The sequence below is a fragment of the Echinops telfairi genome, unplaced genomic scaffold (assembly GCF_000313985.2).
Source record: "Echinops telfairi isolate 266 unplaced genomic scaffold, ASM31398v2 ScPeMD7_7421;HRSCAF=8459, whole genome shotgun sequence".
In the NCBI taxonomy this organism is placed as follows: Eukaryota; Metazoa; Chordata; class Mammalia; order Afrosoricida; family Tenrecidae; genus Echinops; species Echinops telfairi.
In genome coordinates, this window is record NW_022111321.1 from 16,091,076 (window position 1) to 16,114,186 (window position 23,111).

The 23,111-nt window shown below is 40.4% G+C and overlaps 1 protein-coding gene across 1 annotated transcript in view; it reads right to left on the reverse strand.

Annotated features, from left to right (window-relative positions):
- The window catches only part of GUCY1A2 (guanylate cyclase 1 soluble subunit alpha 2), a 288,640-nt gene that overhangs the window by 121,261 nt on the left and 144,268 nt on the right, over window positions 1–23,111 (reverse strand). Inside the window, exon 5 of the mRNA XM_030887687.2 lies at window positions 16,626–17,111. Within this exon, the coding sequence (XP_030743547.1) occupies window positions 16,626–17,111 (486 nt within the window). The remainder of the gene's footprint in view (window positions 1–16,625; window positions 17,112–23,111) is intronic.

Sequence of the window (23,111 nt, forward strand, 5' to 3'; positions counted from 1 at the left end):
GATGGGGTGCCATACTCTGGCCCCAAAGTCTATCCTTGGAACTCCCTCGGGACCTCCCTCTGCTCTGCTCCCCCCGTCCCTGCATCTCTGCCACACACCCTTAGTGTTTTGCCTTGGTGTGGTGGAGCCAGAGTGGGCCAATCCCAACACTGGGTCTCCAGTGCTGTCCCCTGTAGGGCCATGGGTCAACGAGGGGCGTTATTTATCATAGTGGGGCCAGCCATATGGTCCACTCTGCATTGGGCTGTTATAAGTAGGGATATCGTTCTCATGGCTTGGTGGGCCAGGATGCACTCCACTCTCTCTTCCTCCCCCTTCATTTGCTCCCATGTGCTCCCATGTGTACAACCCTTTAAGAGAGAAAAATAACCCAAATTCATTGCCATCAAGTCAATTCTGACTCATAGCAACCCTATAGGACAAGATAAAGCTGCCTTTGTGGGTTTCCAAGACTGTGACTCTTCATGGGAGTAGAAAGCCACATCTTTCTTCCGAGGAGTGGCTGGTGGCTAAGTATCGCTGACCTGGCAATTAGCAGTCCCATGTATAATCACTACGCCACCAGGGCCCTCTTTCCTAGGGGAAGTTCCCAACAAAACTGCAAACCAGGCAAAGTATATCTCAGGTCTCAGGCCTCACATTGTCACCATTCTCTCTCTGTTTGGGGTTCTGTCACTTTCTCACATGCAAGTCCAAGGGGCCAATGTACATGATTAATAGGATGCATTATGTTACTATGTGTACAGATTTTATACTCTACTAGATATCCATTAATTTTATATCATTGGTCACTAGCACAATAGTTATATAATCAATAAAGTTTTATTAATTGCCTTGAATTGTATTCAATTTATCGAGTTAGAATTACTCCCCATGCAAGTTTTTCACATGTTAAAAGTCAGGATGATCTGCCTTGGGGGGTATGGCTAAAGGTCCCACCAAGACTTAAGTCAAATCTTGTTCCAAGTAAGTCCCAGCTATCTGTATTCCCTCCAGCTCCGTGGTGTTTCTTATGATTCTTAAAGTTTGAAATCTTCTGGTATATGATGAGTTAAAAAGAGTATAATATTCACCCAGAGATTTAGTCGACCAGAAAAAGAGTGAAAAACAATGATGTTGAGGATAGCATTTTGCCCCAGCTATGCAAGGGCAAAAGCAAACTGCACATAATCGGCACCCCAGGCAGATTTCTAGGAGGCTGAGGTCAAGCATGGCCCACATCCACCCCACCATTTCTGACACCAACTGCCCCTCCCACAGCACTCAACTTTGTCAGCTGGGTTGGGTTCAACAATTCATTGCGATAGCCTCACAGAACACACAGACAACACTCATGATTGCAGAATTGATTAAGGAGTCTAAGAGGTTATACTTCCTTAGAGTACAATTAATCAGATGAGGCCACGTCTTCTCAGCTGAGCTTGCAGTCAAAGCCTCTCTCCCCTTTAGCTCTTCAGCCACATGGCCCTTTGCCCTCTGCCCAGCTCATGCAATCTTACAAAGCTCTTTTTGGGCTTCCCATAAATGCCCCAAAGACAAACCACTCCGCTATAAGCCTCAGCTGGTCGGCACTCTGCTCTAGTTCCATGGACCAGCACGTCTAGCTCACCCAATTATGTGGCTGGATTGTTATTGGATCCCCTGTTCTCTTCCCACCTTCCCCTTACCTCCTGGTATGACTACTCTCAATATTGGTCCTGAGGGCTTTCTCTGCCCTGGATTCCTTGTGTTTCCAGCTCTTATCTGTACCCATGTACATGCTCTGGTCTAGCCTGATTTTAAGGTAGAATTGGGATCCTGATAGTGGGGGGTGGAGGGGAGAGGAAGCATTAAAGAACTAGAGTAAGTTATATGTTTCATTGTATATATTAAATTTATCTTTGGGTCACTGGTTATGTACCTTGCTACTTGAGCATTGTTCATTTGAGAGTGCACACATTGTATGTGTGTGTGTGTGTTATATGTTCCACTCCACAAGCCAGACTCCTGCCCAAAGGCACTCAGTTTGGCTTGCTCTGGGGCTCAGAATTCTACCACTCTGCCTGCTGTGCCTGTTACTGGTTTTGCACCTCCTCTGGTGTCAAAGCTGGTTCCTGGATCAGGGAGGCTCATGGAGCAGGTACCTTGCAGTCCAAAGGATGCACTCCAGTCCTGATTCTTTCCCCTTGCTAGTAGTAGGATTCACCCCCTGCCTTCCTGCTTCCAAGGCGGCTCACTAATACCCAGAAGGATGGCCCTCATAATTAACTCTGTCAGCAATCACAATGGAATCTTATTAGTGTTTTCCTCCAGCTTCCCTTATCCAGACTTATCAGTAAAAGTTTGCAGCTGTTAGGAACAAAGATTGTGCCCATCTGTAGGCAACTGGACATTCCCTTACAGAAGGGTCACGGGGAGATGAGAAGCCAGTCAGGGTGCAATATAGCACTGATGAAACATATAACTTACTCTAGTTCTTTAATGCTTCCTCTCCCCTCCACCCCCCACTATCAGGATCCCAATTCTACCTTAAAATCAGGCTAGACCAGAGCATGGGTACAGATAAGAGCTGGAAACACAAGGAATCCAGGGCAGAGAAAGCCCTCAGGACCAATATTGAGAGTAGTCATACCAGGAGGTAAGGGGAAGGTGGGAAGAGAACAGGGGATCCAATAACAATGCTCTACATATAACCCCCTGTCAGGGGGATGGACAACAGAAAAGGGAGACATCGGTTAGTGTAAGATATGAAAAAATAATAATAATTTATAAATTATGAAGGGTTCCCTGGGGAGGGGATGAGAAGCTGATACCACTGGCTCAAGCAGAAAGAAAATGTTTTGAAAATGATGATGGCAACAAATGTACAAATGTGCTTGACACAATGGATGGATATATAGCTTGTGGTCAGAGTTGTATGAGCCCCCAATAAAATAATTTACAAAAAAAGTTGTACTAAATAACTCATTGCCTTTAAAAGTGTCAATGAATTTGCAGAGAGGAGGGAAGCACACTTAATCTGAAGCCCAACCATTTCCTCCATAGCATTTTCTCTCTCTTCTACTCTACTCTTAGAGACAATGAACTTTTCAGACATTTTCTTCTTGTCTTTTTTTTTCTCGTCTTAATTTTAGATGACAACCTCCAGCCTCACAACACACACACACACACACACACACACACAAAATGTGTGCACTCTCGAATGAACAATGCTCAAGTAGCAAGGTAGATAATCAGTGATCCAAAGATAAATTTAATATATACAAGTGAATTGTGCATAATGGTTTAGCAATGCCACTGGAAAGACATTTAAGTTAGGATTTACTGATAAAAAATGCCTTCATTCTTTAAAAATCCATCTAATTACACACATTCTGGTGGATGCTTCTGACCCATATGCTATTTCTTTTAAAGATGCCTCTACTGTGCGCAGCAGATACAGTATTGTAAAAGAGGTCATGGATATAAATACAACTGGTGTGGCTTGGGAATTACTCCCAAATGAGGGAAAGTGGAATTCACATGACTACCTATCAAAGAAAGCTCTTCTCTGTCTTTCATTTATTGAAGTGACTATTTTATTGAGTTTTGGGTAAAATTGGACACTGTAACTTTGGTTCCCATTTGGTAATCTCCACACAAATTGTTCAATGACATTAACCATATCACAATATGCCAACATGCACTTTTGTGATGTTTGTCCTTTTTTCTGGTAATCTACTTTCCCTGTCCCCTTGTCTCATTATTTGCTTTTGAGTAACTTTCTGATTTCACATTGGTTTTTAAGCAGGACACCAATCTTACCGGTAATAACCTTTATTTTCTGTTCTACACTACTTTTTGCTGTAAAAAGTTATCTCAGGGACTCGGATTAACTTTAGTTTAAAGAATGTCTCATGGCAACGGTCTTGGGAAGTTCTTCATTCTCTGCTGTTCAGCTTAGCTGGCTTAAAAAAAATAACTTGAACTCTGTCCATATTTTTCTCCCATTCTAACTGGGACCAACAGGCCCAGTTGTCAACAGTAACCCCAGTCAGAATGGCCAGTGGTGACTCTGGACACCACCTAGTTCTTCAGGTGTTGGAGAGATGGAGTCGTGGTTCATGTAGACTGGTTTCCTCTTTGAAAAAGCTCTTCTATTAACAGAACTCTCAGTAGACCTATCCATGTAAATTCAAGTTCTTCCCCAGAAATTCCAGCCAGTTGGGAAATAAACCACTGTTGAGGCTTCAGGTCTGTCATAGAATTTAATGAATAATGAGACATGTGGAAAAAAAATATATAGATACCATTCAAAGTACTTTTCTTTATTCCCAAATTACCCACTAAGGTGGGTTCAAACTGCCAATAATTATCCCACAGCACCAGCAAGATTCTTTATTTCTAAAATCAACATGAACTTTTAAAAACATTCATGGACTTTTCTTTTTCTTTACATGCAGGCAAACCTGATGGAGCTACAACAGCGACCCAATTTCCCCATGTCCTCCTCCACTATTCTAACTGGCTGGGTGCTCCAACCACAGAAGACTAGCGCACTATTCTTCCACAAGGTTCTCTACCTCCCACCATCATGCTTATTCTCAAAGCCATTGTATTATCCACAGTCTTCCCACTCACATTTTTATAAAGTATCAAAAGGAGCCCTGGTGGCATAGTGGTTATGTTTTAGGCTGCTAACTATGAGGTCCATAGTTTGAAATCACCAGTCGCTCCAATGGAGAAAGATGAGGTTTTCTATTCTTGTAATGAGTTACAGTCTCAAAAACTCACAGGGAGAGTTCCACCCTGTCCTGTAAGGTCACTGAGTCAGCATCGAATCACAAAGACTTGGTTTTGATTTTAAATTATTTTTAAGTAATGTTATTTAGGGATTGGTTTATTCCATCTTTAAATGGGTTCCCAAAGAATTGTGAAATGTATGCTATTGTTCCCACAGACCCATAATAAGTGCTAAATAATGCTCATTGATTTCACAAAAGTGAATAGTGTAGTGACTGATTAGCAAATCAGGTGGGAACATTTTATGAAATATTTCTTTTTTAATGGAAAGTATCTAATCACAATAGAGTATCCAAAGCAGCCACCTTTCAGAAGTAGACCAGCAGGTGTGTCTGCAGAGGAACCAGTGAGTGGGTTCAAAGTGCCAACCTTTTGGCTAATGATCATGACCTTAACCATTTGCATCACCCAGGGATTCCAAAGCCCTAGTAAATTTCCATTACTTAAGAAGCAATTTTCCACAAGTTTGATTATGAATTAAAATTATGAATTTTAAAACAGCCAACAGCAGCAGTACCGGCACATATTTCACGGATCAACTGCCACAATCATATGAGACCAATCCCATTGCCCCTATTTTATAGCTTCAGAATCTGGACACATCGTTCATATTACTTAGTCCACTAAATGACAAAGAAAATATTAAAGTCGATTTTCCTGGCTTGAACTATGTGTTGGTTAATTTTATGTGCCAACTTGGCCAGGAGGGCGATTGTAACTCTGATTACATGTTGTCTAGGGTGTCGTCTCCTCCTGTGATTAGCTGCCATTTCCCTCTATGATAAGCAATGTCAACAACAGTCCTATCTGGTCTCTTTGTTATCACAGGGCTAAAATATGCCCTGTTGGATATTTCCTTGAGGCAGTATCACTAGCAATAGAATTTGCTAACTGGCAGAAAGACTTAGAGATTAAAGGTTTCTTTTTATAGTAGCATAACAAAAATCCCACCCCATGTCAGATTTTGGAATAAATATAAGCTAATATATGATAAATATATATGTGTGAAAAATATTTTCACTGTCTCAAGGTCGGTATTATCATACTAGATCGCTCTTATAGATTCTAAGCACCTTAAAAACACATCCACACACACACCGAATTAGCAATCTAACATGAAAATTGCAAGCCGATTTCGTCGTTTCCAAATCATTCCCTCAGGTTATCCATTTTGAATCTTGCAATTTATAATACTTTTCATTGAAACTTACGATTCTCACTTTTCCAGTTTAAAATGTATTTTTAGAAAGTAAATCCTAACCATTTAAAACTTGTCAGAAATGAATAACCAATCGGAGGCAGCGAGGAAGATTTACTTTTCGTGAACATTCTTTTGGTCAACTCCATGTAACTCCAACACTGAACCTGTGCTGTTGTTCTTCATGTGAGCCAGTCAGGGCCGACTCTCAGCTGCCCTCTGAACAAAAGACTGCCCAGCTGGGCACCAGCCTCACATTTACAGTTCTGTTCCAGGCCAGCGAGTCAGCCACTGGGTCAATCCATCTTGCCTACAGCCTTCTTTTGTCTCTGCCCCTGTACTTTACCGAGCTGGATGTACTTCTTCAGGCCCTGGTCTTTTGTGACAACGTGTCCAAATTACATGAGATAACGTCTCGTCATCCTTGCCTTTAAAAATAAGTCAGACTGTAATTCTTGATTTTCCTTTGGTCTTCCTTATTCAACGTCCAACTTTCACATACAGATGAGGTGACGGGCAATGCCATGGCTTAGGTCAGATGCACCCCAGTCCACAAAGGAGCACCTTTGCTTCTTCTGCAGCTGATTCACCCACTGCAATGCACCCTTCGATCTCTAGACTGCACTTACCCATTTCTCAACTAACTGCGTGACCACTTCTTTGATATAATTCTACCCCGCGTCAGATTTTGGAATAAATATAAATGAACACATGTGCACACACCACTGGTTTTACTTCTCTAGAGAAAGTGATTTAACACACACACTACTGTACTTATTTTAAATGCATGAAATGTGCTCATTGGCTGTCCAAGTTATTCAGGAACCATAATAAAAAAGTTTCTGAAAAAAAGGAAAACTCTTGAAGGATCCAAGGCTCAGAAATGTTAAATACCTACAGATAAAAATTTAATGAGTGGCAGATAATATGATTTAAATTAATTCTGACTGGTTAAACATTCGTATTGTAGAACACAATGGTTGAAATCATCCAAATATCAGAGAGCTAACCTCTCTAATGGACAGGATGAAGGACCATGGCCAAATATTGTTCTAATGATAGAAGATATATGTTGTGTGAATTCATCACTGCTGATGTTTAAATTCTATCTTTCAAAAGGTACAGCACAGAACCCAGTATTGTTCTGAGAAATACGTGAGAAAACACCATTAAGCCCCATGCCTGGACGTTTGTATTATTCAGATAATGCATTTTGTATTATCTCAGGATATCTCAGTTTGTATTTAGTAAATACGAATGCCATCCCTTTAGTTAGTTCAATTTTGCTACAAGGAATGCAGTCATTTTTGTCACAGTTTTAAGTGTTCAGTAACAGGAGGTTCATTATGTACAGGCAGATAGCATTTCTGCTACATTACAGCATTAATTAAAATTCAGTGTCAATGCAATGAAAACACCTTCAATCAATGAGATTTACAGGTTGCATTGATGATATGTGAGAAGTGGCTGTCCTGTTTTGAACCTTGGTTTTATCTTGTTTTCATTTTAGTGATCTCATTTGTTTATCATCCTTGAGAGGAATATCACGGATATATTCACATGGTGAAGCTCACCAGAAATCCTCTGCTGGATAACAGATATGATCATTTAAGAACAACATCCCTTAAGAATAAGTGCTGAATTAAGTGAAAAATTTTAATAAATACACTGGAGTAAGTAACTAAATTGTAAGTCTTGAAAATGTAAAATGCCCACAAATTAAAACAAGTTGCTCCTACTATTTTGATGATTAGTTTTAAAGGCAAAAAATAAAAGAAGTTTTAGCACAGAACTTAAATTCTTTACAGTTTACAGATGCACAAAGAAATGTATTATCCAGTATCACACTTAATGCCAAGAATCCACTTACATCGTGGGGTAACATTTAGTAGCATGAGTTTAATTGACTAAGAATTACTATTGACTTATATTATGAGGAAATTCCAAGACAGTTTTTAAAGTGGTATATATTTTCTTGGTATTGCGAAAATCAGAATTATCAATCTCTTAGTTGCTACATTGGTTTGAAAACTATCTACCAATAGGGGAAAAACACACCTTGTTAGATAAATTCAGCAAACCACTTCATCAATACTGATTTCTGCTTGGCAGTCCCTAGTATTTTACCCTCTTCTATAACAGTCGAAGGATGTCTTTGAATAGAGAAGGAAAATACTTCAACATAGCATATCAGAATCTGAAAAAGCTGAACACTGTAGGTTCAATTTCCTAATATTGGCTATAGACATTGTATGACAAAATGCCATTTAAGACACACACTCGTCTTTTTAAATAATGGTGTAATTTATTTAAAAATGATCCTTGAAGCAGACTGTGGCTGTAACAGCTACCCGCCATGAGTGGAAATTGACTCAGTGGTTGTGGGTTTGCTGCTTGATGTTTTGTTGTTGTTGTTTGGGGCCCTTGCATTTTGCCCAGCACTGGAGACACAGCAGCAAGTCAGACTTAAGCTCTGTTAGTGAGGAGCTGCAAAGGGCTCCAAATCCCCATTTTGGAGCATTTCAGGACCATTGGTTCCCGATCACAGTCTTCTACATTCTGGTAAGGCGTGGCTCGGATAAGAAATCGCCAGCTCATGGTTTCCAGATGCACACAGTGCCATTTCAAACCAAAGCCATGGAGATCAGAGTGCAAATAGCCCAGGAAGGTGCCTGTGCCCTTTACAGGAGACAACTGCATTGAGAATGCAGGAGGCAGATCTTGCAGCAAGATCCTGTGGTCTTGACTGCCTGCTCCCCTGGCTTGAGAAGCACTTGCTCAAAGTGAAGGCAGGACAGAGGGTCACTGCCTATTGGCTGTGTTGGACTTTACTTTAAAATACTTTAATATAAACTGTGAAATCAGTGTAAAAACTATGTGTTTATTTACTTAGAGTGGGTAATATATTCACATGGTTAGGAAACCAGGTGTACCAAATGCATCCAATAAAGTCTTGTTCTACTCTTTCTAGTAAAAAAAAAAATGAATGAGGATTCATGAGAACCAGGTAAGACAATACAAATAATACTATTCAAACTGATCTCTCTTGTCTTCTATTTTTACCTCTTTCTCCTACTCTCCCTTCCTAGTCTTTCTCTGATCACAAAGAAACTCTAATGACCAGACAGAGCTCCTTCGTGGGATCAAGCATTGTGTGATTTTCTGCTTAGCAGAGGACATGCACATACAAGTGCAGGCAGCACACACGCCCCAGCCATGCCCAGAAATAGAGAGCACTAGCCTTACGATTAGTCCCCTGGAATAGGCACTCTTGTAAGCATTTAAAATATATTTCATTTAATGATTCCTAAACTCTAACTACGGTAGATACAAGTAGCCTCCTTATTTGCAGGTAAAGAAACTGAGGCAAAGAGAGGCCGCTAAGTGGGTGAGTGCAGATGAAAAGAGGTCGGACAGGGCAAGATATGACAATATACCCATTTATAAACTATCAAGGGCTCATGAGGGAGGGGGGAGCGGGGAGGGAGGGGAAAAATGAGGACCTAATGTCGGGGGTTTAAGTGGAGAAAAAATGTTTTGAGACTGTTGTACAAATGCGCTTTACACAATTGATGTGTGTATGGATTGAGATAACAGTTGTATGAGCCCCTAATAAAATGTTTAAAAAATTTTTTAAAAAAGAGGTGCTTAAGATGGTGCTGGAAGGCAGCAACCTTGGCTGCCAGGAGGGGAAGGAGAGTGGTGGGCTGTGCCCCCCTGGCTTCTTGCTCTCCAACGAAGCACTTGCTAAAGGCAACAATACAAATGAGGCAATAAAACCCATCCGGCAATTTTCAGGAATTATAGCCTTTAGAAACTGTCAATATAATCTCTCTAGTGGAAAGCTATCAGAACAGAAAGCCTATCTGTGGCTTTCACCTGCCCTTCGAAAGCATAGACATTAGTTCTTTCTGCTCATTAAAATTATGCAAAAAGTCCATGCTAATTGCCAAAACCCTCTGTAAAGCTTCTGTGGAGTCACGTGACGGAGCTGAAAATGCTTACTGAGCGCATGGATTAAAGAAGTGTTTCTGTTTTATTCCGCTCTTCCTGGAGAAATTTCTCTCCTCGGGACTGACTAGAAGATGTTGTTGCTCCCTCTCTGAGGACACAGCAGCGATGCGGTGTAAACAATAGTTAGGAGAAGTCTGTAGTCATTTTTAATTCCAAAATAGTGTGAGCACTGAGCATTAAGACACAAAATATGCATCTCTGAAGGCGGTGCGTGGGGGGGGGGGGTGACCCAGTAATGCTTTACTAAATTGAACTGCCACTTAGTGCTGAGAAGGGCAGTGGCAAAACTTATCCATATTCCTAACATTTTAGAAAAATTACTTTAAAAGGCTATTTTATCACAGACAAAACAAGAAGAAAGAAAGCACTTCTCTTTTTTTTTCCTGGTAAAATCCAATTCACGCTGGAGTGATATCCCTGAGATTCTGAAGCCTGCGGAAGGTCTGAACAGAAGGTTTTAGCAGCTCTGTATTGTCAAGCGTCAAGACCAATCAAAATCCTTGAGGCATAAGAGTTCTGTAGTCATTGCTTTATGTAAGAAATGTCTGCCTCCGCCTTAACCATGGAGGTTAAAGAAGAGATTGAAGTCTGAGATATCTCCCTTATCCCATTTACAAACTCAGATGCTGCCAGAATATCAGTGAAAATCCCAGGCCACCTTACCAAGATCCTGGAATTAGAAGGGTTTGTGTGTTTTTCGATATTCCAGGGATTTTACCATTTCTAGTCAAAATTGAACTAGGATGACCCTGTATAAACTTCACTATTGTGCACAATTATCATTATTAATGTCCCTTACTCTATTTTTAGGATTTACAGATTTTTTGTCCCCCAAATAGCAGCAAAGCAGTAGAACACTCTATGTAAATGAAATGTACATGATCGTCAGGGCATTTCTGACTGTTTATTAGTACTCTCCTTATTATACTTAGGGAGGCTTAAAAATATACCAGGATATATGTAAAGAAGAAATTTTCTACTTGACCTGACTAGGCTTTCTAATCATAATAATCTCAGTTGACTATCTAGAAATTCTACACTGTGCTTATTTTATATCACGGTATGTTTGGTTAGAAGTCCGAGTAATGCAGTGGTTAAAGGGCTTGGTTACAAAACTGGAAAATTAGCTTTTCAACTCACCACGAAGGCTTTTGTGAAGATTAAACCCCACCAAGGCCACTGACGTGGAGTTCATTTCCAATCACACCAACACTGCATAAGGTTTCCAGTCTGTCCATCTTTAACATCAATGCCTACCTCACGAGGCCGTCAGGGCTTTTTCCCACGCCCCCTAAAGATTACAACCCAGGAAACACGATGAAGCAATGCTTTTCTGCCCCACTGGGTCTTAAAGGTCAAAAGTCACTCAAAGGCAACGGGTTTGGTTGGGGTTTTGAAGATTCATAAGCCTGCCGATTTTATAAATGAAACCATATTTTTGCTGAATCAAAACCATAGGTATTATTTTGAATGGGGTTTCCACACCACAGAGGAAAACAAGGTACTACCTGTTTCTGTTTTATGGGAGAAATGTGAAAGGAAACCAGGTGGAGCTAAATGATCCGAAGAAAGAAGAGGAGGTGGTACCCATGACACTGAAATCTGCATCAGCACACTGAGATCCAATTCTACATCGATGGTTCTCCTCCTCGGTCACCACAGATCACATGCCTTCCTATCACCTGGGAGGGGAGGCAGTGACAAACTCCAGTAGTAGATGTCACCTAAATTAGGCCATAATATAAAGGTTCTCCTAAGATAATCAAAGTTCTATAAAGTAAGAGGCTTGGGAATCTACCAAAGGCTTATACAGTGCTTGAATGCCAAGATGTTACAGAGGTCTAAAGATTTAATAGGACCGAGGTGACTTGCAGAAAGCCTGGGTTATGATTTTTATTCTTTAGCAATTAGTAAAGGAACTATTAACTGAAAAGTCTCTCTCAATAATGTACTGTGTAACATTTTGCTCTTCAGGTTTTTTGCAAGGCAAATTTTCTGAATAATAGGCTGGAATTATTATGACTAGAAATCTTAGTCAGGTCCAATAAAGAAATTCTACTTTATATATACTTCTGGAGGTATTTCTAAAAATACACACTTTACCCCATATATGAGTGAATTCTCCCTTCATGGGGCTTCCCTCAATCTCCAAAGAGTATCGTCTGGCAGCAGCATGCAATGTGCCTCCCAGTCTGGTTCACCCAAACGTCGCTGCCAGACCCGAGTAAATACCAAAAGCTACTTATGACACTTATCACATATACAAACACGCCCTAGCATTGAAGATACATATTTTAAATCTCCAATCCATTACTTTAAAATACATTGTTAATATCTCAAAAGCAAATCCAGTTTAAGATAAATTGTAAAGCAGAACCTTTAGTACTACTATTATAATTGCTATTGTTTTTTATTTGAATATATATATGGGCTTCAAAAAGATTGTGGGAAAATGTAACTAGAAGATAATGGACTTTTTGAACAGACTTTTTGAAGGCCCTTAATATATAATATAAAGCACTGTCTTAAGTATTACAGGAAAAGTAAGATCCTTTTGGTAAGGTGAAACATACTCAGAATTAGTCCTGATTATACAACACTGTCCGTGATTTAACAGTGTAAGGAGATTCACAAATCACAGGTATCTTTTTCCCTGTTCTGTGAGATATAGCCTTGCTTATCTCAAACGAAGAAAGACTTGCTGTTAAAGAAGTCAAATTCTATTTCTAGATGTAAAACCAGGAGATTTTTATCATTTTTCTTTTCTCAAAATGTAACTAATATATTTAAATCAAAAGTGTCCGGAGGAGAATCTACTTCATATTCTCATTTAGTATTATAAATTTAGGACCCCAGGTAAGTAAATAAATAAAATAGTCAGACGTTTAAACATATAGACAAACTACATTAATTGAAGGAAATTAACATTGCAAATCAGAGGTTTAGGAGGTAGGAGATTGAGAATTGCAGAGACTGGTGCACTAGTGCCCAATTCTATAGGAAAGAGGTGCTGGCAAATCTGACCGTTCTCTTCTGATAGTGGGAGACATGCCGCAGTGTTGCCCTGCTTTAGGGCCAGTTATTGGACTAGCTCTATCTCAAATTACATCAATAATACATTATAAACAAGTGAAGATAATTTATAATTATTTTTTATAACAAGACCAATCCCTCATATATATTTGATGTGGAATATTAAGCATTTAGAAGAGATTCAATAATGACCTTTAACACTGGTTATATGTTTGAAGCAGACTATAAGTCTTCTTCACAAGACTTCTTTCAAGTGTAAAAAGCGAGAATGTTCCTTTAAGGAATAAGATATGTCTGACCCAACCACGTTATTCTCAACCGCTTCAAAGGTATGTGAAAGTTGGACACTGAATAAGGAAGACTGAAGAAAAACTGATACCTTTGAATTGTGGTGTTGGTGAAGAATATTGAAAGTACCCTGGACAGACAGAAGAACAAACAGACCTGTCTTAGAAGAAATACAGCTAGAACATTCCTCAGAGACAAGGATGGCAAGGCTTGTCTTGGACATGCTATCAGGGAGACCAGTCCCTGGAGAAAGGCGGCGTGCTTGGTAAAGTGGAGGGGCAGCAAAAAAGAGGAAGGTCTTCAATGAGCTCAACCCTAAGGACCACTGTAAGGATGGGGCAGGACTGGGTAGCATTTCGTTCTGTTGTGCGGAGGGTTGTTAGGAGTTGGAACCAGCTCTACAGGCCCCAACAACAGCCTAGGTTTGAATCCGTGATCCATGCTCATGGAAGCAGCAGTCAAGAAATCAAATGATATACTACATTCGGCAAATCTGCTGCACAAGACTTTAGAGTGTTGAAGAGCAAGGATGCCGCTTTGAGGACTAGGTGTACCATACCTATTCATCATTTTAATCACCTCAGATGCATATGAAAGATGGACACTGAATAAGGAAGATGAAAGCAGAATTGATACATTTGAATTATGGTGCTTGTGAAGAATCCTGAAACTACCATGGATTGCCAAAACAAACAAATCTGTCTTGGAAGAAGTAATGCCAGAATTCTCTGTAGAAGCAAGGCTGGCAAGACTTTATCTCACATACTTTGGACGTATTATCAGAGAGACCAGGCCTTAGAAAAAGATCTTATTTGGTAATGAGAGGGCCAGCAAAAAAGAAGACCTTCAGCTGCCATAGTGGCTGCAACCATAGGGTTAAACGTAACAATTACGAGGCTGGTGCAAGATAGGCAGTGTTTTATATATAAGGTTACTATGAGATGGAATGGAACTAATAACAAATGTTATAGAAGCATGCCCTGATGGGGCTGTCGGGTTAAGTATTGTACTGGTAGTGCAAGGTCGGTGGTTCAAACACACCAGCTACTCCAAAAGAGAAAGAGGAAGCTATCTGCTCCTGTCAAGACTTACAGCCTCACAAGCTCCCTAGAGGGTCTCTATGCATCAGAACTGACTCGATGGCAGTGGACTTGGGCTTTGATAGACTTCCTGGATGATGCAAATGGTTACAATGTTTCATTGCTACCGGAATGTTGAAAGTTTGAGTCCACCCAGAGACACCTCAGAAGAACAGGTGATCTACCTGGAAAACTTTAGCCCTTGTGTACCACAGGAAGTATGTTGCATATATAGTCATCGATCTAATGTAGCACATAGGGACATTATTGCAGATATTTCCTAGGTATAGTCAAACACCTTGCAGGATTGGCATATTGAGGTTGAAACCTTAGGGCCAGAGTCAAATAGCTTATAAAGTTTATGTTCTACACCCTAGTTTGGTAATAAGAGTCTGGGGTCTTAAAAGCTTGAAATAGTCATCCAAGATACAACTATGGGTCTCTTCTTCTCTGAATAATAAGAGAAAGTAGGAAAGATTCCATAACGCAATTCTGGACTAACAGTCCAGAGAACCACGGCTTCGAGTCCAAAGAACTCGGCGCTCCCCTCCCACACTGACCACCCTCATGGGCCCACAAGAGATGGCACCACAGAGAATGGGAAACAAGTGTAGGAAAAAACTCAAATTCTGAAAAAAGGCCAGACAAATTGGACCTGGGGAAAATGTGAGCACTCCCAAGATTACCCTGAGATACTCATTAAACTTGAAGTTGAAATGACTCAAGGAAGTCACCTTCCAATTAAATCCAAGGTCACCCTCGTAAAGTAAACATCACCAGGAACAATGTGTTCCTTTGAAAAACATCTACATATGACCAAATGGTCAGCATGCACCCAAAAGCAAAGATGAGAAGGCAGCAAGGAGCAGAGAAGCCATAGGAATGGAACTGAACAAACAGAATTAGAGAAAAGGCGGACACATTGTGAAGAAAATGTTGCCAGTGTCCTGAATAATGTGTGTAGAAACTGTTACAGTGGGAACCTACATTGGTGTACAAACTGTCGCCCAGAAGCAATAAAATATTTTAAAATGATAGAGCGGAGGGTCACTCTGAGTAAGAATCGTTGTACTAAGCACTTACTTATACCTTATAAATAACGGGACACACTGTCTCTGACGCAGACATATCTTCACCAAGGCATGCTCTGGGTCAGAATAGGAGACTACAGAGGGAAACAGACGGGTTCTTTGTGAGTTTGCTTATGTGAAGGTCATACTATGAAAAGAAGTTGCTGGTCTACATGGATTAGTAGAGGAAAAAATAGTTGAAGAATACTTAACTATTGTAAATTAAAGCTATTTGCTGCCCTTCGTATAAAAAAGCCATAGCCATTAACCTGTGCAATTTGTATGGAATTCTATAGAAACCTCATACCTGTGATAGATACAGGGTTGAGCCATTCCAGATAATATGACAGTTTTAATGAAAAATATGAAAGTTTCCAAAATCAGACCAGCAATCAATGGTGATTGCTGCTCACTTTCTTTCCCATTATGCAGCTTAGATAAGTAAGCTGCTTCAACTTAAAAGCATGGGCCACCTCAGCAAAAGTTAGGATATTTGTATGCATTATTTTAGAATTAGAGGAATCTCGCTATTTAGCAATGCAGAACACAATACTGACAAACCATGACCAATTATAATGCGCTCTGGTGGTGCAGGCCATAAATAAAGCGCCTAGCTACCACAAGAAGGCTGGTGGTTTGAACCCAGCAGACAGTAAGAGAAACACGTGGCAGTCTGCTTCTGTACAGATTACAGCCTTGGTAACCTTATGGGCTAACAAGGTCATAGGGTCATGATGAGCTGGCATCAACCTGGTGGCATTGGGTTGAGTTTTGGTTTGGATGACTATTTTATACTGTGGTGACTATTTTAGCTTAATTTGCTGTTTCTTTTTAACTGTCATAATACAAGTGGTAGTTTATGTTGCTCTCTACGATTAATTTTGTGGTTCTAAATTGTCTAGAATTCAAGAAGTTAAAATTTTAATAGCCAACTCTGAGCACTAACCTGTTTAGAACTTCCCTTACTGTGCAATATTCACCAAATGTCAAGGCTATTATTTTCTTCCTAATGAAAGCTGATTTAGAAGGCAAAACTAATTACATACTGTGCAACAATATTTAAATTAAAGAGATCATTTACTAGTAAGTTTAAGTATGTGAAAAAAAGAAGTCTCCTTGCAATTTAATTACCATGACAATTTACTATTAAAATATTTCTATGTTGGTAACTAAAGCCCTTACCTTATAGATGTCCAAAAATCCACACTGGTGGTCAAACCTGGTGTACAGTTCATTTAGCATGCTGATCACCTGCATGGGGGTGCACTGGGCACAGATGGCTGTGAAACCTACAATGTCTGAAAAGAGCATGGTGACGTCATCAAACTTCCTGGCCTGCACTTGCTGCCCCTGCCAGAGCTGCTGGGCCACATCGCCAGGGAAAATGGAGTACAGGAGATCCACTGTTTTCTTCTTCTCTTCTTCCAGGGCCTGGTGAGTTCTTTCCAAAGTTGCCTTTAATTTATCCATCCTCTTCTTTAGGCCATCTTGGGCCTTTGCCTGCTCACCAACCAAAATGACATCTCGGGTGGCATCGTGAATAGGGATGTCTGAGAGATGCAGCCCACGACCCATGAGTTCATCCAGCTTGTCTACACACGGAGAGCCCAAAAATAAAATGGAATTTGATTCTGGGACATGGATCATTTGTCCTTTGACTTCCATCACCTGCAAAATGAACATAGACTTTAGATTAGTGCTCTTCACTTATCATGGTCTTTGAATTGACATGCAGACATGATCTGAAACCGGCAGCAGCTCCGCTGGAGAAAGACTGAGCTTTCTATTCCCGTAAACAGTTACAGTCTTGGTGTGTTAGCCTGGGTACTTTAAAGAAACAAACCCACAGAAACTCATATATAGAAGAGAGAGTTTTATACAGAAAGGGTAAGTGCACATCAAGAAAACATCCCAACCCAGTGCTGGCCAAACCCACAAGTCCAACATAACCCATTAACCCATATGTCCAACACCAATCCACAAAGTCCTCCTCCAGCTCACAAAACAAACACAATGATGCCGACTGCAGGAGGAAACCCAGTCAGTGAATGTGTAAGCATCTCAGTGCTGGCAGGGGGCTCCACACGGCTGCTCCAGCACCCAGGGCTGCATCGGGGTAGGTCCATGTGGCTTCTCCTCAGGGATGTCTTACAGGAAGTGAGCCTTGCCAACTAAAGCAGCGAAATGGCTAAGGCAGCTGCACCCTGGTCCGACCATCAGAAAGCAAGAGACTCGAGAACTAGAAAGGCAAGGCAAGGCTCACTGAGCCATTTATCCCTCTGCCCTTCAATTAACCCCACATGTGTTTATCAGCCAGGTTGGTTGGCACAATAAACTAACTCACTTGGAAACTCACCGGGGTGCGTTATGAGTCAGCATTGACTCAGTGGCAGTGAGTTGATTTTTATCTGATAAAAGGGTGCCCTAGTAGTATACAGATTACAAGGTGGGCAACTAACACCAAGGTCGCCAGTTTGAAACCACTAGCCACTCCTCCAGAGAAATAGCAGGCTTTCTACTCCAGTCTTGGAAACTCACAGGGGCAGTTCTACTAAGTCCTGCAGAGTCACTATGAATCAGCAAAGATTTGATGTCAGTGAGTTATTTAGTTAATTGTCTGATGGAAAGGAGAAACGCGAAGTTTTTATAGTTATACACTGACTTTCTAAATTCACATAAACCAATTTAAAGGTATTTTACAGCAAACGTAAAAGCCTTGGTGCTGAATAGAAACAACTGTTATCGAACACCAAGCAGTTCTTTCCAAAGACGACGATGAAATGGAAAGTGCAATCATAAAGAAATCAAACAGGAACCCATTTTTTAATCAAAATGAAATTAGTCCCAGGTACACCATGAAATGGGCTTACAGCTTAATTCAATAACTTCAATAATTCAACACACTTAATGAGAATGGCAACAGGATGCTCCATCTATCAAAACAAGTACATCCAACTGCCAGTAAAATAGTATTCCTTGTGGAAAATAAGCCCAGGAGATGAACATGAATCAAAAGAGTTTCTGGGCCTGCAGTGAACCATTTCTCAACCAAGTCGACCCTACCCACACCCACTGCCACCCCACAGGGCATAGGAGAACTTTGAAGATGCGGATTGCCACCGCTTTCTCTTGCAGATGGGGTGGTGGGTACAAAAGGCTGACCTTTCTATGAGGAGACCAGTGCATTCACCATGGCCCGCCCCGCAGGGGTGCCGGTTCTTTGAAGATGAAGTACTTTTTGTACATAGATGATTAACACTAAATACATGCATAATGCTCTCCATCTAAAAAATGAAATTTCAACCAGAAATCTTTAAGCCAGCACTACCAGAAAATATAACTCAATCACTATGTTCATACAAGCAAAAACTGAAAAAGAATCGGGATACTATGGAAGGAATTTAGTTATTAACATAAAGAAGTTGAGGATGTAGCACTTAACGCTCATCCCTCTGTACTCTGCCCTTGCATTGGGTTGTTTGAGAGGCTGGTGTTTAATGGGGGGAAAAAAGCAGTAAGTCACGGGTTGGTTCTATCTTCGTTGGTTCCCAGGTGAACAGTCTGCGGGGATGTGCACTAGTAAACAAGGAAATTGGACTCAGGATAGTGCTATCCAGTCGCCATCTCACGTTCCACGGAGGTGAAGCCTATTTACAAACCCACCAGCAGTTGACAGAGTTCCGGTCTCTTCACTCTCCCTCTCCGGGATTTGTCCTTTTATGTTTGTTTCCTTGCTTTCTGAAAGGAGGTGCCATGGTCGGTCTAAGGCAAGATGTTACTGTTGTTTTGATTTGTATCTCCCACATGGCTAATAACATGGGCATTTTTCATACCTTTGTTTGGCCCGTGGATGAGATTTTTGGTGAACTGTCACTTTCCTTTGCCCAGTTTTCAACTGGACTATTCAATTATTTCTTAGTGATGTTTCACAGTTTTCTACACCTTGTAGAGATTAGTCCATTACCTGCTGTGCCATTAATAAAAGACTTCTTCTCAGCCCATGGGTTTTCACTTTCCTCTTGGGGTGAAGTCTTTCGATGAGCGCTTCTGTTTGCAGTAGATCCCAGTCCTCAAAGCTGTCTTTTTCTGCGTGTGTGCTCCTTTCCTGTGTTTGAGCATGTCTGAAACAAGTCCTTAAGTCTGTCCGTTTTTTCATTGTTCATCTCACATATTGGGGCGTATTAATAACAAGAGGGAACGGTCCAGGGGGTGGGCGGAGGACTATCATGTTTGGTAAAGTGTTAACTATAAAGAAGGCTGTCGACACAATCCATTAACAGAGTGACTAAAGCAATCGGCTCAAACATAGGACGACTGTGAGGGAGGGAGGGCCAGTCGGCAGTTTGTCTTTTCATATAGCGATTTGCTATGAGTAGGCTCTGACTTGATAGGACCTTATAATACCACCATAGGACAGAAATAAAAATTTGTTTACATGTCCAAGAAATCTCAGTTGACTATGTAATATTTCAACAACTATGTAATATTTCAACAAAGAAACGAATCCAGTTTTCACTTTTATGTGGCCATTACTTCAGTTGTTTAAATTAAACCTCTGAGTGAGCAGACTCAGGTGGGAAACAAGAAAACCGTTTACTTCCTACACCCCAGAATAACACCTCCTGAAAAAGAAGCCTTGTACGATAAAGCACATAACTTTATTGTCTACCCACTAAATCAGGGCGTTAAACCAATGGGATGATACGGGATCAGGCAGTGTTTCTTCGTGTGATACGCAGGGTCACTGTGAGTCAGAACAAAACTGGCAGTAGCAGCTACAAAATCCAGTAACTATTTCTCCCTTATTTAGAGAAACCGGAAAATTCCATTGGAGAATTTGTGTGTTACTGTCAAAATACAATTTGATCTTAATTGGAAAGAATATAAATTATTTCCATGAATAGTTTTTGCTTCATAACAATTATAAAATAAGAAATTCACTGTGGTCTGCATCTATAAATTGATTAATCTGAAAACACTTATGTGAACTCTCATATATTTATTCCAACAACACATCTTCTACATCTTTTACCAACAGCTCTAGCCTCACACGCTCTCTCCATGACATCTTTATAAAGGCGCTGTGCTAATTGTGACACGCTCCCTGGAGAGTGGTGGGTTTGGTAAGACATATAGAACACACTTGCTATTTGCATAAAATGTGATATGAATTTTTATGCAGGAAAAAAAATTTTGGGGGAAAATGCTTAAAATAGAAACATTTTTCCAAGCATTTATTTTATTTTAAATTTTATTAACACTTTGATGAAATAGAGCAAAAGGCATAAGAAAAATAAGTTGTCAAAAAATACAGTAAATTTCAGAAATAGTACCCATAAGATATGGGCAAGTTTGACTCAGATATAATAAAGGCTTTAATCCTCCTCTTATCAGTCTTGATTATCAGGTTGTTTAAAAACTAACTCTCTCTCTCTCTCTTTCAGAAACTTATTTAGCACTGTAAGCAATAAATAATTAGAAACTAAGTTTAACTATATCTATAACTTGTCATACTGTGTTGGCTTGTGTGTTGCTGTGGTGCTGAAAGCTATGTCACTGGTATTTCAAACACCAGCAGAATCCTTGTGAACAGGTTTCAAGAGAACTTCCAGCTTAAACAGACTATAAGGAAGGAATAGGCTATCCACTTTTGAGGACGTATTCGCTGAAACCCCTAAGGATCGCCTGGAAACATTCGTGGTTACAGAAAACCTCATGGGTAGCAGAACATTGTCAGAGATAGTGCCAGAAGATTAGCCCCTCCTGTCAGAAGGCACTCAAAATATGACTGAGGAGGAACTGCCTTCTCCAAGTAGAATCATGGAAAGCATGCAGCCACACTCCCCAGAACTATTTGGCATTTAACCATTTCAAAAGGTAGAATTTGAGGAAGAACCGATGGCATTGATTCAAAAAGAAAAAAAGTTCAAGCTGCACTGAAGGCAGCATCCAAAAACAAGGGTCCAGGACTTGATGGAATACCAACTGAAGTGTTTCAGCAGCTGATGAAGCACTGGATGCACTTCCTTGTCTACACCAGAAATTTGAAGACACCTGCTTACTGAACTGACTAGAAAGGAGCCTTATTCGTATCTATCCCAAAGAAAGGTGACCAAACAGAATGTTCAAATTACAGAACATTAATATCACATTCAATTAAAATCATTTTCATGGTAAATATTTATTTGTTTGTTTATTTACAGCAGTCGATTCAACAATGGTTCCAGCAGTACATTCACAGGTTGCTGCCAGAGGCTCAGGCCAGATTCAAAAGAGGATGTAGAACAATGAATATTCTGTTGATGTTAGATAAATCTTGGCTGAAAGCAGAGAATAACAGAAAGATGTTTACTGGTGTTTGATAGATTATGCAAATGAATTCAATTTTTGTGGATCATAACAAACTATGGATTGCCTTGAGGAGAAAGGGAATTCCAGACTACTTCATTGTAAACTTGTACATGGATCAAGAGGCACTGGTTTTGAATGAACAAAGGGACACTGCATAGAACAAAATCAAGTATGATTTGAGTCAGGGCTGTATTCTCTGACCACACCTAGTCAATCTGTATGCTGAGCAAATCATCAGAGAAGCTGGCTTATATGAAGAATAATATGGTATAAGGATTGCAGGATGGCTTTTCAACAACCTGCAATATACAGATGCAATACATTTGTTTATTGAAAGGGAGGAGGACTTAAAGCACTTGTTGATGAAGGTCAAGGACTGCAGCCTTCGGTATGGATTACAACTCAATGAAAAGAAAACATAACTCCTCACAACTGGACCAATAGGTAGCATCATGATACACGGAAAAAGATTTAAGTTGTCAAGGATTTCATCTTGCTTGGATCCATAATCAATGCTCATGAGAGCAGCAGCCAGGAGATCAAACAGCACATTGCATTAGGTAAATCTACTGCACAAGACCTCTTTAAAGTGTTGAAAAGCAAGGAGGTTACTGTGACCGTTAAGGCACCCCTGGCTCGAGCCATGGCATTTCCAATGGCCACATGTGCTCTTCACATGGGAATAAGAGAAACCAAAGAAGAATCGATGCATTTGAGTTATAATGTTGGCAAAGAACATTAAATGAATGTACCTTGAAGTGTCAAGAAAAGAAAGGCAAAATTCTCCCACTGGACCAATAAGTCCATCATGATAAACAGAAAAAAGATGGAAGTTGTCAAGGATTTATTTAATCTTGCTTGGGATTACTAAACATGGAGGCAGCAACGAAGAGATCGAACAATGCATTGCATTGGGTAAATCTGCTGCAGAAAACATCTTTCAAGTTTGAAAAACAAAGACATTACTTTGAAGGCTAAGGTGTGCCTGCCCCAAGCCATGGTATTTTCAATTGCCTCAGATGCACGTGAAAGTCGGATCTTGAGTAAGGAATACTGATGAAAAAGTGAGGCGTCTGAATTGTGGTGCTGGTGAAGAACACTAAAAATACCATGGACTGCCAAAAAATCCCAATAAATCTGTCTTAGAAAAAGTAAAGCCAGAAGGCTCCTTAGAGGCAAGGAGACTTTGCCTCATGTACTTTAGACATGTCAGAACAGCTGGGAGGGACATCGTGCTCGGTGAAATAGGGAAGCAGAGGAAGAAAGGAAGACCCCTAACAAGCCGACACAGTGGCTGCATCGATGGGTTCAAACATA